General features: G+C 40.9%; 1 protein-coding gene across 4 annotated transcripts in view; it reads left to right on the top strand.

Annotated features, from left to right (window-relative positions):
- Positions 1-19,121, top strand: part of SEPTIN2 (septin 2) — a 59,509-nt gene that overhangs the window by 8,236 nt on the left and 32,152 nt on the right. For 3 of the 4 annotated variants that reach the window (XR_004002055.1, XM_030576003.1, XM_030576004.1), the window contains exons 3-7: positions 930-1,050; positions 7,840-7,926; positions 9,408-9,531; positions 13,910-14,044; positions 14,397-14,514. Coding sequence is in view for 3 of the 4 variants with exons in the window: in XM_030576003.1 (XP_030431863.1) it covers positions 930-1,050; positions 7,840-7,926; positions 9,408-9,531; positions 13,910-14,044; positions 14,397-14,514 (585 nt within the window). In the remaining variant the exon portion in view is untranslated. The remainder of the gene's footprint in view (positions 1-929; positions 1,051-7,839; positions 7,927-9,407; positions 9,532-13,909; positions 14,045-14,396; positions 14,515-19,121) is intronic. The other variant, XM_030576005.1, reaches the window with a different exon arrangement.

Here is a 19,121-nt window from a genome sequence, read left to right as displayed (position 1 = left end):
CCTAGGTCCCATCCACACAACCACTTTTAAAATGGTGTTAAACACCCCACACTTTTAAAAGTAGTTACCATGATTGTTACAGAACCATAGTCTGCTGAGGGTATTCTTGAATATAATTTACTATAATTCCCGGAAGGATAGTTGGAATAAACTACACTAGTTGCGAAAACTTTCACTTAGCAGTTAATCTATTCTGTGTTGTAAAATTGTCTTCAAAATTGTTCAACTGTTACGGTAGCATGAACATAGCTGTAGTGCATTTCTGCACATTATGTAGTAGTAGTAGTGACAGAAACGCATCCCATGAATTTTCAGTTTCTTTTAAACTCTTGGAGGAAAAACTTGCCATTATTTTTAATCTAGAAATGAAATAGACATAATAAAGCTATTGCTGTCTAATTTGTCATTAAAAACTGTGATATGTAAATGTTTTTAGTTTACATTGTGCAAGTGCAGCCAGTCATTTATGTATCTGCATTTATAACAATATAATATACAAAAGGATTCCTATATTTTATTTCAGGCACCTTTGACAGTTATTTAGAAAAACAATGCAAATACAATCAGCAGTGAAGTCGCAACCAAAACCAAATCATGAATCCTTTCCATTCTCTAAAGCCTGAGTGGAAAAAGTAGGCCTTGCAATGTGTAATGCAGACCAACAGGTTTGGATTCAGTCAGACCAAAGGTTGGGGAGTATGTTCCAAAGCTGAGGGCCTTTTACAGAGAACACTCCTGCCAGCTCCCTCTGTTTTAAATCAAGGTGACTCAAACTTGAGTGCCTCTTCTGTAGAGAACAGTGTGAGCAACAAAGACTGAAGACTTCAAAGATTTTCCAGCTCTGTCTCTAATTTGTAATTACAAGCTTCAGAACTGTCCTCAGTTATTTCAACCTATAGCATATATAATCTTCTGATTATTTTATTTAGCAACCGCCTGCCCAATTTACTAATCCAGAAACTCCTGGCTATGTTGGATTTGCAAACCTTCCCAACCAGGTTCATCGGAAGTCTGTGAAAAAGGGCTTTGAGTTCACTCTCATGGTGGTTGGTAAGAGAATATATTTTATAGTCTCTTGTAATTAGAATTTAGAAAACTGTGGATTAGACTGAATGCAATGTGACTTCTCATATGAAGGAAGTCTTCATATACTTTATATAGTATCCATCAGTTCTGTCCTGTATAGTTGTGTAGTTTGAAGTATACTTGAATTTAATTATCATCTTTAATGTGTTAATGAGCTAGCTGTTCCACATAAGTAGCAATACATCCAAACTTTAATGTGTGTGGTAGCTAATGCTGTAGATAAGACTGAGAAGGTCTTCTCACACCTTTTGTACTCATTACTTCCTCCTGTTTTGTGCTTTGGGACTTAAGCTTTCTGTGCTTAAGTGAGTTTTAAAAAAAAAGTTTGAGAGAGGTCTTATTTGCTGTTTTTTGAGTTGGGGAAACTTTTTTTCCACATATCCCTATTTGAACCATTTATTGTGCTCAGATAATGTAAAAATGGGTGGACTATGAAACTTAGCATGTGGCCAATCAGTGAGTAGTAGTGACTACACCAACTTTCTTCATGCATAGTGATTTTCATGTTTTAAATGTTTAAAATTCCATCTTTGCACATTTAATGTTCCATTAATTGTTGTAATTGTATTGTGCATGCTCAGCAGTGTGTGGGAGCTGATACAGTTTCACTTGGAAAAAATGTCTGTAAGCATAAAATGATTAACTGTACAATTCATTATTTTTTTAAGTACATTTAAATGGAAATTTGGCAGGCCATTAAATTGAGATAGATCACTTTAGTGGTACATCAGGAATAGCAGAAGAGGTCAAAAGAAACCCTAGAAACCCTTTCATGCCAAACTGACCACCTCATGTGGCTCTGCAATTCAGCAGTCCTCAAACTGTCTCTTTACTCCCCAACAGGCTCCCAAGGTTAACTCAGACATATTACGCTTATATATCCCTGTTATTGTAGAAACCATAATTTCTGGATTTTGAGCATACTAGTTCTCAACCATAACATATATGTATTTACTGAAAAGTGACACTTCAGGATTCTATCCATCTATTCTAAACTACCAGTAAAATTGTGGTAAAAAACCTACCAGCCCAGCAACCTAATCCCAGATCTGAAAACAAAGCTGGGTTACATCTTTCACACATAGTTACTAGTAATAAAAACTCCCTTTTGTTAATTGCGTCTGCAGGAGTTGGCTTGTGAGTCATGGAACTATTTGGTGGTAGAACCATTAGTGGTTGTTTATGTACCACCTGAGATGTAATTGTTCTAGAGTTCAAGACTTATAAAAGACCTTCTTCTCGAACCTATAATTATTTCCTTGTTTTCTACTAGCAGAGCATCCACAGCGTTACTTCTGTCCTGTTTTTGTAGATTACAGTTGAATGCTAGGCAAGCTTTGCTTTTCTCATATTTTATTAGAATTCATGAGAGCCTGCTTGCATCACCAAAGGTGAGAATTAAAAAAAAACACTTTAAATCAGTTATACTGTCTATTGAAAGTCCATTCCTTGCTAGTTAGGGTTTTCATCAGCTTTGTTGGCTTTGTTTTGGATAAAATCTTTATAGGATACATGTAAACAGCTTTTATATAAAATGTCAGTTTACTTTCTAAAGCTTTATCTGCTAAGAAACCCCCTAGTTCTCAAATTAAGGTTTTATTTTTAACCTTTTTGAAGTCTACTATTCAGTAATCCAAAAAATGTAAACAATTAAGAGAACTATAAACACATTTTCTCTGCTGCAGCTAAACTTAATTCCCAGAACTCTGTGACATCAGCTGAAAACACAACTATGTAAAATGGCTTTGGCATAGAGCCATGTATAAATTATTAAAACAACCCAGTGTCTGCTCCATTCAAAAACAAATTCATGTATGTCAAATGGAAAAAAGGCAACATTAGTAGTAGAAGAGAAAACACTTATTTGAAAGTTTCTGTGTGGTATAGCATTGCTGACTGTTACCTGTCTGCCAATAATTTTAAGGTATAAATAGATATTTGAGGAGAAAAATTAGAGAAATCAACAAAAATTCATTGAAATGCATTGTATTAGAGTTTGGATGATACTTTTGCTAAACTACAGGGGCAGTAGATGAGTTAAAAAAATTACCGTGTATATACTCGTTCATTAGCCCGTTCTATTATAAGCTGCCCCTGCCCCCCCCCCCCAAGATGGTTAGATAAAAATAGCAAAACTGTATGACCCTTTCATAAGCCGATCCTATATTTCAGGGGTTGGCAAACTTTGGCTCTTAGCCTGTCAGAGTAAGCCGCTTCCCACAGCTCCCATTCGCTGGGAAAGGCAAACCGCGAACACTGGGAGCTGAGGGGCTTCGTGCCTGCAGACACTCCAAGTAAACAGAATGTCCTGACCCACCAGTGTCTTATCCTGAGGGGCCAGGAGCCAAAGGTTTCTAACTCCTACTATATTTAAAAGCTAGCATCACAAGAAACGCTCAAAGTTTTGCTAGAATTATTTTAATGCAATCTAACAAAAAACCTGTTATATAGCTGAATAAATATGTATTCACCTTCAAAATTCCAGTCAATATTTATAATCAGTAAATTAATATTTAAAACAAGTAACTTAGAACAATATGGACTTTAAAAAGTCTGAAAATCCTTCAAAGTCTGAATCAGTCTCTAATTCACCAAACAGTTCATTAAACTCTGCTTCAGTCACAGCTGCACCTGCATTGTCATTATAGATGTCGGCAGTGTTGTCTTCAGACTCAGATTCCTTCTCATCATTAGCCTCTGCTGTCATCAAATATGGTGTCATCTTCTGACCCATTGCTGATACAGCATTTCCTAAATGATTTTTTTACCATTTCCGAGGAAATGGACACCCACGCGTCCTTGATCCATTGGGCGACCAGGATGATTTCGGGCTTCATAAGATTCCCACCTTTTATCAACTTCGCCATGCCTGAGCACATCCATTCAGACCACATTTTGCGTAGCCTGTCTTTAAAGGGTTCGTTCAGGCAGACCTCAAGCAGTTGTAGAACTGAAGTTAAGCCTCCAGGTATTACAGCCAAAGTAATTTTCATATTTTTGGCCAGAGTTTTCACCTCATCCATCTTGTGTGCCCTGAACATGTCCCAGACGAGCATAGCAAGTTTCTTGGAAAGTGTTCCTGGTCCCTTATGCCACACTTTTTCCAGCCATTCAGTAGTCCTACTTTCATCCATCCATCCCTTTTCGTGTGCACATAAGCTGACACCAGCAGGAAATTTCATGTTTTCAGGCAAGATTTTCCTGTTAAAAATAACAGGAGGGAGCTTTGATCCATTTGCCACATATGCTAAAACCTCTGTAAAATGGATTTTTTTTCCCATGGCCAGTGGTTTTAATTAAAACTGTTTTTTCACCAACACCAGTTACCGTTATGTTGCTCGGGAGATCGAATGTCATTTGTGTTTTGTCCATATTTCCTATTTATGACAGTTCAAATGCATATTCCTTTTGATATTTTATAATAAACCTTTGGAGAGATGCGATGTTTTTTCTTCCAGATCTCTAGGCAGCTTTTGCGCTATCTTCGTTCACTGAAGAAGACAGAGACCATGACTGTTCATGAAGCGAGTACACCAACCCGCTGATGCAACAAACATTGATGGCTTTACTGACTTGTATTTGTCGTCTTTTGACATTTGCAGAGCATGCAGACGAATTCCAGTTCTAGTGACAATGTACCCTTTTTATCGACATTCAATCCAATTATTGAGATCTTTCTCTAACTCAGGAAATGAAGCGCACCTCATTGGATGTTTGTTTTTTTTTTCTTCTTGGCATGTCTTTTAGTGTGTGGTTCCCCCCCCCCCATTCTCTTACTTGCTTCTCATTGATACAGAATTCACGAGCAGTGGCGCAATTATTATTTGCTTCTGCATATTCAACAACTTTACGTTTGAATGCTGCATGATAAGAAGACCTTTCTCTTTTGATTTCACTGTTCATTTTAAATACTAGCATGAAAATGGATTATTGTAGTTACAGATTTTATAGGACTTTATATAGGAGTGTCACCTGCTTTATCACTGTCAAATTATTATTCTGTGTTTATTTCAAAGCAGCCCTGTAGATTGGCATGTCTGTAGGGATAACAGGCTATTTCAATTTTATTAGAGATTCCATCGATTCTTCATGTTATATTTTCATATTGGCTCAAGACTTATGCGGTCCAATGGTAGAAATGCATGAAGAGATCAAATTACACAGTAGTGGACTGACACCAGTGCTATAGTACTATCATTCATTGTATTTTTCTGATTGGCTTATAAGGCATAGCATTTTGTGAAATGCATGAGTCAGATGTCATGCAGATCTGTGGTACGGCTCTTTTAGTATTCCTTTCAAGCCAATCTAGGCCACTAAACAAAGGCTTTGCAACTTTAAAAGGCTGCAGTATTGACATCAATAAATGGGTCAGCAAACTTTGCCTCCCAGCCTGTCAGGGTAAGCTGCTGGTGGGACGATTTATTTACTTGGAGCGCCTGCAGGCATGGAGCCCCTCAGCTCCCTGTGGCTGCAGTTTGCCATTCCCAGCCTATGGGAGCTGCAGGAAGTGGCACTTCCCACAGCTCCCATTGGCTGGGAACAGCGAACCGCTGCCACAAGGAGCTGAGGGGCTCCATGCCTGCAGACGCTCTAGGTAAACAAAACTACAATGTATTAGATTAAAAAACAATGTATTAGATATTCAATGATTCTACAGAGTTTAAAATCATCAAATTTTGGTGTAGACTTGTTTATAAGCTGACCCCTGCTCTTTGATGCATTTTTTTTTTTTTTAACCAAAAATATTCAGCTTATGAATGAGTATATACGGTACTCAAAATGCTGATTATTTCAGCAATTTGGCCTGAATGTGTCTGTCTTTTGTTCAGATATGTATAGGTAAACAAGGATAGTCATTTAACTTTTTCTTCTGTTGTGGATCATATTTAATGTCTTTATTATTTTGACCTATAATCTTATTATTTAAAGTCACATTTCTTCATTTTCAGGAAACTGGGGTGGGATAAATTTTCTTAAAAGCTGTGTATGCTGATATAGTTCTGACCATAATTCTCCCTATTTCAATGACAGCTTCCATTATTGCTGTCCAAATTATCCAGGTGTAGACAAATTGGCTGATTCATGAAAATGCAAGCTGACATTTATATTGTCCTGGCTGATTGGCTGTGTAAAACCAAAAGAAAGGTTGTGTTAATTGACGAATTTAAGGTTTCCAGCACTAAACTGTGGCCTTGTCTAGGCTTAGGATTAGCCCCAAATTCATTAATCGATGGTCAGTAGCCAATGTAGCTGCACTTACTCAAACTTTTAAAGTAGATAAGGAAAACTGATTTGTTTTGGTGTGGAGCTTAGCCCAGTTTAAAGCACGGGTAAACTCCATCAGTAAAAATCTTGGCTTTCCTGTTGCAGTGACACTGTTCAGCCAGCAAGCTCCATTCCTGAATCAGTTGACTATAGGAACTGATTGTAATTTTTCAGTTTGAAAAATGGCCATTTTTCTAAAATATTTGACCAACTATTTAGCTGGTTGGGTTTTCATTTTGTTATAGTTTTTTATTTTCATTTTGGTCTTCATATTCAATCATTACATCTGTGTTTGATCAGTGTCATTGGTCATATAGCCTGGGGGATTGACTGGCCCATCCTTCACTCTTTTTTTTTTTTTTTTCCTTTTCATTATTTATTTATTTATTTATTTATTCATTTATTGTTCAGTTCTATTGACCAGTTTAATGAAGAACAGGTTCTTTGACTAATCAGTTGCATACATTGTCAAAGATCCTCCCCCTTTGAAACAGTTTGGCAACATCAGAAGCTGAGCAGTTTGACAGAGGTCTGGGTCTTCATCAAAGCAAATGGCTAAAGTGTCAAAGATCCTGGTCTTCCAACTATGTAGCCATTCTTTTGTTGAAGATCTTTCTTTTTTTTTTCTGATGCAACATAAATGCTCTGAACTAGCAAACCAGTTAATCATACATTGTGTTAGCCTTCAATTACAGGAAACATTAGTTGGTGCATATGCCAAAAGGTAGTGTTATATGCCTCTCTATAACAGTTTGTAAAGCTTCTGCATACCATATCAGACAGCATAAGTAGCAGGTATAATTGCATTCTTTATTGGCTAACCACGGCACAAAGATTCAATTGTGATGAATACCAGTAACGTATTTTTTTCTGGTCAGTGGCACTTATTACATAATCCCAGATGTACTCCAAACTCTTATTATTTACAAAATTTTCACTACAACTTCTAGCTTAAAAGCTACAGGAGACTGAAAAATCATAAGACTCAGACTATGAACTTAAGGTCAATTTAGAATTAGAGCTCTAACAGATTTACATGTAAATCTTCAAATATTGAGCTTTACTTAGAGCTTATGTGCTAAAAATTTGGAATATATAAAATACATCATAGAACATCAGGGTTGAAAGGGACCTCAGGAGGTCAACTAGTCCAACTGCTTGCTAAAAGCAGGACCAGTTCCCAATTTTTTAATGTTTTTTTTTTTCCCCTGTATCCCTAAATGACCCCCTCAAGGGTTGAATTCACAACCCTGGGTTTAGAAGGCCAATGCTCAAACCACTGTGCTATCCCTCCCGTTTTAAGGGCATAATAGCGGCTTGACTATGTTATTACCACTCCATGTCAGTTTAATCCACAATTTGAAAGATTTGGTTACATTTAATGCAAGAAAAATATCTAGAATCAGATGTTGTTGTATATCAGTTCTGAAAGGTTAATTATTTAGAACATATTTATGATCAGCATATTTTCAAAATGAATCATAGGTGAATCTGGATTGGGAAAATCTACACTAATAAACAGCCTGTTCTTGACAGATCTCTACCCAGAAAGGATAATCCCAGGAGCAGCCGGTAAACATTTTTATTTCCTAATATCTCTTCAATGTGAATGAACATAACATAAGAACAGCTGTACTGGGTCAGACCAAAGGTCCATCTAGCCCAGTGTCCTGTCTTTAAACAGTGGCCAATGACAGGTGTCCCAGAGGGAATGGATGGAACAGACTAATCATCAAGTGGTCCATTCCCTATTGCCCATTCCTAGCTTCTGGCAAACAGAGGCTAGGGACACGATCCCTGCCCATCCTGGCTCATAGCCGTTGATGGACCTATCCTCCATGAATTTATCTAGTTCTTTTTTGAACCCTGTTATAGTCTTGGTTTTCACAATATCCTCTGGCAGAGTTCCACCGGGTGACTGTGCATTGTGTGAAGAAATACTTCTACCTATTTCATTTGGTGACCCCTAGTTCTTGTGTTATGAGAAGGAGTAAATAACACTTCCTTATTTACTTTCTCCATACCAGTCATGATTTTATAGACCTCAATCATATTCCCCCTTAGCTGGCTCTTTTCCAAATATGGTTGCATATTTCTGCTATTGTAGCTGCGAAAGAAGTTTGTGTCTGGAATACTCCAAACAGTATTCAGATTGCCTTGGCAGGAGAACCCCAGTTGCTTATTATCCACGTTATGAGAGCTAGAGTGGCAGTACGCTTCACCCCAGGGAATGTGAGCCCCTTGCATCTGTTAATGAGCCCATGTGGTCAAGTGAGGAATGATGCTGAATGGTACCAAAGAGTCTACCCAGTTCTCTTTGGAAAAAATGTCACTATGGTACAGGAAGAAGGGAGGACAGAAGTCTTGTTTGAAAATAAAGTCAACTTGAACAAAAATGCAGAAAATTCTTATAATACCTCCCTTGGAGAAATTTTCTAAGTAAGGCAAGAGGCCAAGTGATGCCTATGATAAAGAAAATTAGCAGTACGTCTATTTTTTTCTGCACATGCTTCCACTGGGTATGCAGACTTTACCTGTCGTATATTCTTATTTGTCATACCTCTGCCACATTTCTGCCAAAGGAATTTGAAGCTGTTAATGAGTATTTTTTGTTTCCCTTTTCTGGGAATCTTGGTCCTATTTACATTGCTTTTCCACTGCTTTCTTGTTGAGTGACTCATTTTCATTAGCTCAGCATGTCATGAGGCATGTCTGTCACTTTCTTCCAACAATGGAAAAGGACCTTCCCTATAAAAATAAAAGTACTCCTAAAGCTAGTGTGTCTGTTTCTCATTCTATCTAAGCTCATCCCCAGCCCCTCCTGCCTGGTTTTCTGCTACAGATTTAAAGAAACAGTACACATCCGCAGATGTCTTAAGAAAACACATCTATGGAAAATGTTGTGTCTGCTTCTGATGTCATGTGACCCTAAGAATAAGGTGGTTATGGACTAAAATCTCTTAAATAGTTCCAGTTGCTGGTTATTCTTGATCTAGTCTCAGCATTAACTATGTCTGAGATTTCTTTTTAAGATGAAGTTTGCTGTTTTATAGAAAAAATTGAAAGAACTGTGCAGATCGAAGCTTCAACAGTTGAAATCGAGGAAAGAGGTGTTAAACTCCGTTTGACAGTTGTAGATACACCAGGATATGGTGATGCCATCAACTGTCGGGACTGGTATGTATGTAAAGGATTTATTGACCTATAGAAAAGAGGATTTAAGTTTCTCTTTAAATTCTTTAAAGTTCATTCTCCTATTCTTTTCTCGGAACTAAATCACTGAAGTGCAGGTACATTGCACACATAGTACAATCACAGAAATGTAGGGCTGGAAGAGATCTTCGGAGGTCATGCAAGCCCATCCTCCTGTGTTGGGGCAGGACCAAGTATACCTAGACTATCTCTGACAAGCATTTGTTTAACTTAAAAACCTTTGTTGTTGGGGATTCCACAATCTTCCCTGAGTAACCAATTCCAGTACTTAATTATATTTAGTGTTAAAGTTTTCCTTAATATGGAACCTAAATCTCCTGTGCTTCAGGTTAAGCCCATTACTACTTGTCCTAGCTTCAATGAACATGGACAGCAATTGATCAGTGCCCTTTTTATAACATCTCTTAATATATTTGAGGATTATCAGCCGCTCCTCATTTTTCCCCTCCAGCCTCCCCTCCAAGGCTAAACTTGCCCAGATTTTTAACTTTTCCTCCTAGGTTTTCTAAACCTTTTATCATTTTTGTTGCTCTCCTCTGCTCTCTCTCCAATTTGTCCATATTTACCTTAAAGTGTGATGCCCAGAACTGAACACAGTACTCCAACTGAAGCCTCACCAGTGCCGAGTAGAACAGGACAATTACCTCCCATGTCTGACATACTGCATGCCTGTTAACACACACTCCTGAATAGTAGCACTTTTTTGCAACTGCGTCCCGTTGTTGGCTTATATTCATTTTGTGATTCACCCTCACCCCCATATTTTCTACAGAACTATTGTCTAGTCAGTTATTCCCTGTTTTGTATTTCTGTATTTGATTTTTTCCTTTGTGTAGTACTTTGCACTTGTCTTTATTGAATTTTAGCTTGTTGATTTCAGATCAGTTCTCCAGTTTGTCAAGGTTGTTCTGAATTCTAATCCTATCCTCCAAAGGGTTTGTACCCCTCCCAGCTTGGTGTCATCTGCAAATTTTAAAAATGTTCTCCATTCCATTACCCAAGTCATTATTGAATAGTACCGGACCTGGGGGTGACCCCTGCAGGACTCCACTAGATACATCCTCCCAGTTTGGCAATGAGTCACTGATACGGAGCATATTTCTTTGAGTTTGTGTGTTGTTGGTTTTTTTTTGCTTTTTTTACAACCAGTTATGCACCCTTCCCTTTAGTAGTTCCAGTTAAACCACATGGCAGTTAACGTACCAGTAATGGCACTTTTAGATACTATATTACATCATAAAACGCAGTTTGTTGTAACATAACAACAACTGAATTATAAAAGTCTTTTTTATTAATTTATGTATTTGAAGTGTTGAATCTGAAATGTGACTTCAGAAAGACAGGCTTGCTTTAAAGGGGTCTCATTGGGGGGGGGATGTCTTTAAAAATCCTTATTTTTACAAATTGATTGTGTATGTTCCCAACTAACAGGCTAAAGAGTATTTTAGCAGTCTGATAAAATTGCTGTTCTGTAGTGTCCAGTGTTTTGAACAGTCCTTGATTATCATAAACTTGTGCCAGGTATGATACCTTAACATTCACTTGACTCATGATGTTATGTTTGCCTTTGAAGTTCTGGGCTTGTGGTATATTGGAGTGAAGTAAATCAGTGCTACTTTTTATAGTGTGTGGATTTTATAGCTATTTATAAAATTAACATACATGATGAGATTAAAGCAAGTATATTGAAGTTTTTATAAAACTATAAAACTGGAAGAAAATCTTGCCTTCTTTAGGAAAAATCTGTATTTTACAGAGTAACTTAAATAACTTAATTACAAAATAAAAGCCGGTAAGTGACTAGGGTTTGGCTGCTGGTGACTTTCAAGGACCTGTTAAAGAAATTAATTTATTCAGATTTACTAAACCATAGTAAAGGTGCTCATCCGTGATCTCTGCATTCCCGTGACAGTCTGAAGATACACTAATAAATATACCTGTCACTTACTTTACATCAAATAACCCAGTAACAAAATAAATATAGAAATTAATCAACCTTCCCCACACAATCCTTCATAAATAAAGTGAAATTCCTTTTATTCTATGTTCTGAGCTTTGTCACCTAATTCCAATTTTATTTTCATGCTTTTTAAGATAAACGGGGAATTCGCAAGGCTTTAAGTGAGCTATAGTCAGGGCCTGCTCCAAGGTTTTTGCTGCCCCAAGCAGCAAAAGAAAAAACAAGTCGCAATCTGCAGCTCTACTGCCACCGCTTCAGTCTTCGGTGGCAATTTGGCAGCTAGTCCTTCGCTCCGAGAGGGAGTGAGGGACCCGCCGCCAAAGAGCCAGACATGCCGCCCCTCACCATTGGCCACCACAAGCGTTGGCTTGGCTGGTGCCGGCCCTGGCTGTAGTGCAGCCCATTATGTACTCTTTCTAATTGAAAATTACTAGGATGGGAAATGGGACTTGGAGCATAAGATACAGCAAGCAGTTCAGCAGAACTTCATTAGAAAATGGTTCATACCATCTCTTTTTTTGTACAACATGTTCAAATTCCACACACTTACAGAAAGAGATGAACTACCATTCCTGCAGATGTGCTGGAAATGCAAAAGAAAAAGCCCACATCTTGATTTATTCCTAACTCAGGCCTTGCCTACACTAAAGGGAAAAGTCGATCTAAGCCACACAATTTGAGTTATAGAAGTAACATAACTCAGATCGACATAGCTTAGATCTACTTGACAGGAGACGCTCTCTCGTCGACTCCCCTTACTCGTCTCGATCCAGTGGAGTACAGGAGCCGACGTGAGAGCAATCTGGGGTCGACCGCCAGTGCATCGATCGCCACTCATGGATCCCCTGGTAAGTGTACACAAGCCCTCAGTCAAGCATCATGCCTCCCAAGTTTCATATGTTAAGTGTAATCACCTCACATTCAGATTTTCAAAAATAAACAAAATATCATCTCTAAAAGGTACTGGAGAGAAGTGATAAGTAATTCCATTTCAAACATTTTAAAGATACAATTAAAGGCAAAGATAAACCTTAAATATAAGTGTTTATTTTTGAGTTTTAAATATTTTTAAATTAAATAATGTCAGATTTCTACATACAACTTTAACTGACCTTTTGCTGGTCAAATATCTTATGGGTGAAAGCAAGAAGGTTCAAATATAGTTTACTGAAACCAATACATATTCTGGAGTGTGACTGAGGTAGATTGGAGTTCTTTGACTTACAGTGGAGAGATGACCATATGACACTATCTGGACTGTATGTAGAGGTAAAACTTGCAGAAGTGTTATATCTTGCTGTTCGTAGGTGAATGAAGTGGACAAAGGCTGATGTAGCTAGTCCATCCCTCAGCCACTGATATGGAATTAGAAGGAAGTTTGGTTGGGTGTATCAGTTTTCTTGCAAGAGCAGAGACTGTTTGGATAGGCAATATAAGCAAGGGGTCAGACAATAATAACAGCTGCAGTACTACTTTCCTACCTTTGAGCATATATCCTATCCGTGTTAAAGTCAGGCATAACTGCTAGTGAAAATCTGTTGTGGGAATAAATGTAGTCTTGAGTCTTGTATAAGTGACTTAAAGCTGAGCTTTATTTCTTACTATTACAAAAATCTAAGTAAATTTAAAAAAAGCTTTGGAAATAAATGTCAGTCCATAAACATAACTGGAATTTCTCAAGGTCCTTCATAGGCACTAGCAATTATTTTCCATATGAACTTATGTTTATAGTTATATATGCCAGCATTTTAGAATGTATAGCCACCATACGGTTTTAGTATATCTTCCATGTGTCTGCCTAGCTATAAACCAATACCAGATCTATTCAGTGTGTGATATTTGCAATTGATGAACATGTAACAGGAATTAAATCCTTCCCTTCCATAGTGAACAGAATCGGATATTCATGGTCAAATGAACTGATTCGTTATGACATAGATGTGATAAGCAATTGGATGCATTTTCTCAGATCTGTTGCATGGCCCTGCACCACCAAGGCTGACTTCCCCTCCCCCCCCCAACTGAGTTGGAATGTTTAAGCTGAGTATCTTGAACATATGTTTAATATTAACACGAGGAAATCTCAGTAGAAAGTCACTAGAGGAATAAAATATAGCACTGATATACGATCATTAACACAGGAATTTGACTTGCCTAACATCCTAGAGTATATACTACTGTGGTCTCCAATCTTGTTAGCTTATCTTATTTTCATTGCCCCAATACTTGCTTGATATTGAGGGGTAGTAGGTTGGTTGGTTAAAAGGCAACTTGGTGTGTTAGTTTTTCAAAGAAAAACTACTACAAAACCCTTCTTCAGAATATGGAGTGTGAGCATCTAAATGGTCAGCATAACTATATTAATCCACGTGTTTCTTACAGTTTTAAGACCATCATTTCTTATATTGATGAGCAATTTGAGCGGTATCTGCATGATGAAAGTGGCTTGAACAGGCGGCATATTGTAGATAACCGGGTACACTGTTGCTTCTACTTCATTTCCCCATTTGGTCATGGGTAGGTATCTATGCACTTTTTTTTCTTTTTGGACCGCTTTTACTTTGTAAGTGTGTGCGCTCACTAAGTTGTGGGGGTTTTTTTGTTTTTTTTTGTTTTGTTTTGTTTTTTTTAAAAAACAAGACAGGTAGATCATATTGAAGACGATACATAGCACTATTAGAGGTGGTGAATTTACCCTTTTGGGGAGAAGTGGGATGACAATCTAGAATTATTGAAAATGGAAACTTTAAGAATTGTGTTTGAAAAAAAACCTCATCTTTGTCAGATCATGTATATGTTCATCTTAGTGTAAAAATAAATCAGGCATTTAAATACCTGACATTCTTTAAAACTTCAACATTATTTTTAGTCTTAAACCCTTGGATGTTGAGTTTATGAAGGCAATACACAACAAAGTGAATATTGTACCTGTAATTGCAAAAGCTGATACACTTACTCTGAAGGAACGGGAAAGGCTGAAGAAAAGGGTAAGTTCTAATTTTGTTTGCATTAAAGTATATTAATGTTGGCTACTAATAACACTAGTGTAGGCAAGCAGGGAGACTTCAGCCAAGAAAAGTGCTGTTCTCTGTGGCAGACTGGGCACCCCAGCATCCCTTTGTGGCAGGGGTAGGATAGGGTACCAGCGCCTCATCACTCAAGTCCTTAAGTTTGCCTCCCTGCGGGCGGTCAATGATGGCGTCTTAGCCTTCCTCCCTACTATCACCCCTGTCTGGTGTGAGGGGGTGACCTAGCAGTCATAGTCTGTGTAACCTCCCTTACGAGTAGGGTAGCACGGCCTAGCGTCGAGTCCATATAAGATCCCTTACGAGTGGGGTAGCACATCCTAGTGACCAGAGTCCATATAAACCTCCTTACGAGCGGAGTAGTACAGCCTAGCGGCCAGAGTGCATATAAGATCCCTCATGGTGAGGGGGTAGGGGGGACTCAGGCCCGCCCTCTCCAACAAGCCCCAACCCAGGGCCCTCGTAGTGGCCAGCTCTCCTTGCCTCTTGCTCGGCAGGGATCTGGCCGCAACACGCCAAGCTTCCCCAGAGTCTAACACTGTTTGTCTCTAGAATTCCCGTGAGTCACTTCCTACCATAAGTACCAGTTCATCTGGGGCAGGGGGTCTTACAGTCTTTTTCTCCCCTGTGATGTCCCCCATCAGGGTCCTAGGTAGTACCTCGGCTTGGCCGACTCCTGGATCCTGACACGCAGGTTCTCCCTCCTCAGGAGCAGGCAGTGTGCGTCCTTCTCCAGTGGTCAGCCCAGACTGAGCTGATCTGCAGACTTTTATATCTGTTCTCCAGTTGGAGCATGGCCATCAGGGCTTCCGGGGTGTGGCTTCCTCTGCTAGGAAGGAAGGGTTAACTCCTGCTGTACCAATGCGGGACCACTCTGTCCCGTCACATTCTCCCACATGACACTGTACAGGCATGGTGTACTGTAGTTTAAAATTTGCCAGAAAACATCCACAGTCTTTGGCATCCTGAGGATTCTGATCCTTGTTTTGGCTGGGGTATTATCCTAAAAAAAAGAAAAAAAAATTCAGCAATGGTCGGATTGGCTATGCACACTAGTGTTAAATTATAAAATGAATTTTAAAATTTTTGGAGCTGGCTGACTGAAGCAATGAATGGATTAACATAAGAACATAAGTTTGTTTGCTAGTGCTAATGCTTCATCATCTGGACCCATGGGAAGGAGACTCTGGAAAAATTCCACCACGACTTCAACAGCTTCCACCCCACCATCAACCTCAGCCTGGACCAATCTACACGGGAGGTCCACTTCCTAGACACCGTGGTTCAAATAAGTAATGGTCACATTTACACTACCCTATATCGAAAGCCTACCGACTGCTATCTATCCCTCCCTTCATGCCTCCAGCTTCCATCCCGGGCACACCACACGATCCATTGTCTGCAGCCAAACACTGAGGTACAACCGCATCTGCTCTAACCCCTCAGACAGAGACCAACACTTACAAAATCTCCACCAAGCATTCTCAAAACTACAATACCCGCACGAGGAAATAAGGAAACAGATCAGCAGAGCCAGACGTTTACCCAGAAGCCTCCTACTGCAAGATAAACCCAAGAAAGAAACCAACAGGACTCCACTAGCCATCACATACCATCCCCAGCTAAAACCCCTCCAACACATCATCAGGGATCTACAACCCATCCTGGACAATGATCTCACACTTTCACAGGCCTTAGGTGGCAGGCCAGTCCTCGCCCACAGACAACCTGCCAACCTGAAACATATTCTCACCAGTAACTGCACACCGACCATAGTAACTCTAGCTCAGGAACCAATCCATGCAACAAACCTCCCACATATCTACACCATCACAGGACCTAACCAGATCAGCCACACCATCACTGGTTCATTCACCTGCATGTCCACCAATGGAATGTACACCATCATATGCCAGCAATGCCCCTCTGCTATGTACATCGGCCAAACTGGACAGTCTGTACGGAAAAGGATAAATGGACACAAATCAGGTATTAGAAATGGCAATATACAAAAAGCTGTAGGAGAACACTTCAACCTCCCTGGCCACACCATAGCAGATCTTAAGGTGGCCATCCTGCAGCAAAAAAACTTCAGGGCTAGACTCCAAAGAGAAACTGCTGAGCTTCAGTTCATCTGCAAATTTGACACCATCAGCTCAGGATTAAACGAAGACTGTGAATGGCTTGCTAACTACAAAACCAGTTTCTCCTCCCTTGGCCTCATCCTCCCTGATTGAACTAACCTCATTATCTCTAGCCTGCTTCTTGCTTGCATATATATACCTGCCCCTAGAAATTTCCACTACATGCATCCGACGAAGTGGGTATTCACCCACGAAAGCTCATGCTCCAAAACGTCTGTTAGTCTATAAGTTGCCACAGGACTCTTTGCTGCTTTCATTAAAGTATGTGACTCCATTATCATTTAAACACTTTTTTAAATGGTTAAAAATTACATACTTAACATATGTTCTTCTTTGAATGCTTGCTCATATCGATTTCAATTAGGTGTGTGCATGCCGTATGCACGTTCATCGGAAGATTTTTTACCCTAGCAACACTCGATGGGTTGGCTGGGTCGCCCCCTGGAGTGGTGCCGTTATGGCGCTGGATATATACCCCTGCCGATCCAACGGCCCTTCAGTTCCTTCTTACCACCTGTGACGGTCATTGGAACAGTGGAGCGTGGCTTTGCTGATCTTCACATCCATAGCTTCTCGTAGTTCTTTGCTCTTTTCTGTGTTTATAGTTCGAGTTCTTGTATAGTTAGTATTAGTTGTTGTTGTCTTGATAGTTAGTGTATATAGTTGAAGGGGGGATCGGGGATTAGCCCCTTTCCTCCACCCCGGTACGGGCTCATGCCCAAGGCACCGGGATTCAAACCATGCTCGGCGTGCCAAAAGCCGATGCCAGTAGGGGATCCCCACGACTCCTGCCACAAGTGCCTAGGGGAATCTCACCTTTCCAATAAGTGCTGCATCTACAAGTCGTTTAAACCAAGGGCGAAGAAGGAGCGGGACTTTCGATTGAAACAGCTCCTCATGGAGTCGGCACTTAGTCCTGCAGCGTCGGTACCGAGCGCCCAACAGACTGCTTCTGTAAGGAGCACCCCTTCGGTCCCGGACCACTCCAGTACCGAGAAGCAGCCCCGGCACCGACCCTTACTTGCACTGATATCTGCTTGGCACTGCTCACTGTCCCCAAGACCCAGGAAGCAACATAGCGCTCCAGCTGCTTCAGCTCCACAGAAGGAACACTCTTCAAAGACAGATCCTCTGGCACTGTCATCTGCCGCGGCACCGTCGACTGTGGCACTGCCCATTGCGGCTCCGCTGAGCGTGGCACCGTCGATTCTGGTCCCACAGGGACCGTTGAGTCCAGTGCCTGTCAGCTGTCCGGCTCATGCTGTGTTTGAGCTTGCCCTCCCTTCTACACCGGAGACCTTCTCCATGGCAAGGGAGCTCATCGCCATGATGGAGTTGGCATGGCCTCAACCCCCAGCACCACCGGTGTTGGTCATACAATCCATCGGGAAACTGGCCCTAGAAAGGCCACCTTCCGATGATCCAACAGAGAGATGTTGTTCAAGATCACGGTCTCACAGACGCTCTCAATCACGCTGTTCCCGCTCCCGGCACCGTTCGACATCTCGTTTGCTGGCCAGATACTCCCAGTACCGATCTGACTCACGGCACCGCTCTCAGCACCGTATATCCCGCAGTCGCTCCGGACAAAAGGACTCGAGATCCCAGTCGACCTCCCGGCACCGCTACGGTAGAAGGTCCCAGTCTCGCTCGCAGTACTGTTATAGCTCCCGGTACCGACCCAGGATCGAGCATCCAGAATAGTGGCGCCCTCCCAGGGTCTGTCAGCACCACCATGGCCGTCGAGACACACATCGGTGTCGTCGCAGGCTGGTAGTGCATCCTATCCTCAGGAGCATGACTCTGACATCCCCAGGCATATATTTCCAGAGAGCCAGAGCCATGACCAAGGGCCTTATCACTGGTTCTTCTGGACACTGTGGGCATACCACTAAGCCCAAGGTGCTCCATCAGTGGCTCAAGGATTGGCCCCGTCAGATCACCAGGTACCAGAGGTGACAATAAGCTGCCCCCCCACTCCCCGGACATGGATGAGGCTCCGTCACCATCTGCAGACACCCAGGTTCCACCTGACACAGATGACACGCCTCAAGTACAGGAGCCCCCACAGGACCCCCTGGTCCTGGGCTTCTCCTCCTGGCCTGACAAGGCGGTGGCGGGAACATCCTCCTCAGACCCTCCACCAATTGAACTCGGGGCCCATCAAGACCTTTTGAGACAAGTGGCTCAGGATATGAACTTACAGGTGGAGGAGGTCCCTGAAATAGAGGACCCTGTCGTGGACATCCTATCGGCTGATGCACCTACTAGAGTGGCTCTTCCGTTCGTCCGCACCATACAGGCTAATGCGGACATCATTTGGCAATCCCCAGCCTCAATTCCACCTACAGCCAGGGGAGTAGAGAGAAAATATATGGTCCCCTCAATATCTCTATATTCACCCACCTCCTTGCTCTTTAGTGG

The sequence above is a fragment of the Gopherus evgoodei genome, chromosome 9 (genome assembly GCF_007399415.2).
Source record: "Gopherus evgoodei ecotype Sinaloan lineage chromosome 9, rGopEvg1_v1.p, whole genome shotgun sequence".
In the NCBI taxonomy this organism is placed as follows: domain Eukaryota; kingdom Metazoa; phylum Chordata; order Testudines; family Testudinidae; genus Gopherus; species Gopherus evgoodei.
Note: the sequence above shows the minus strand (reverse complement) of the source record. Positions and strands in the feature narration are given on the sequence as shown.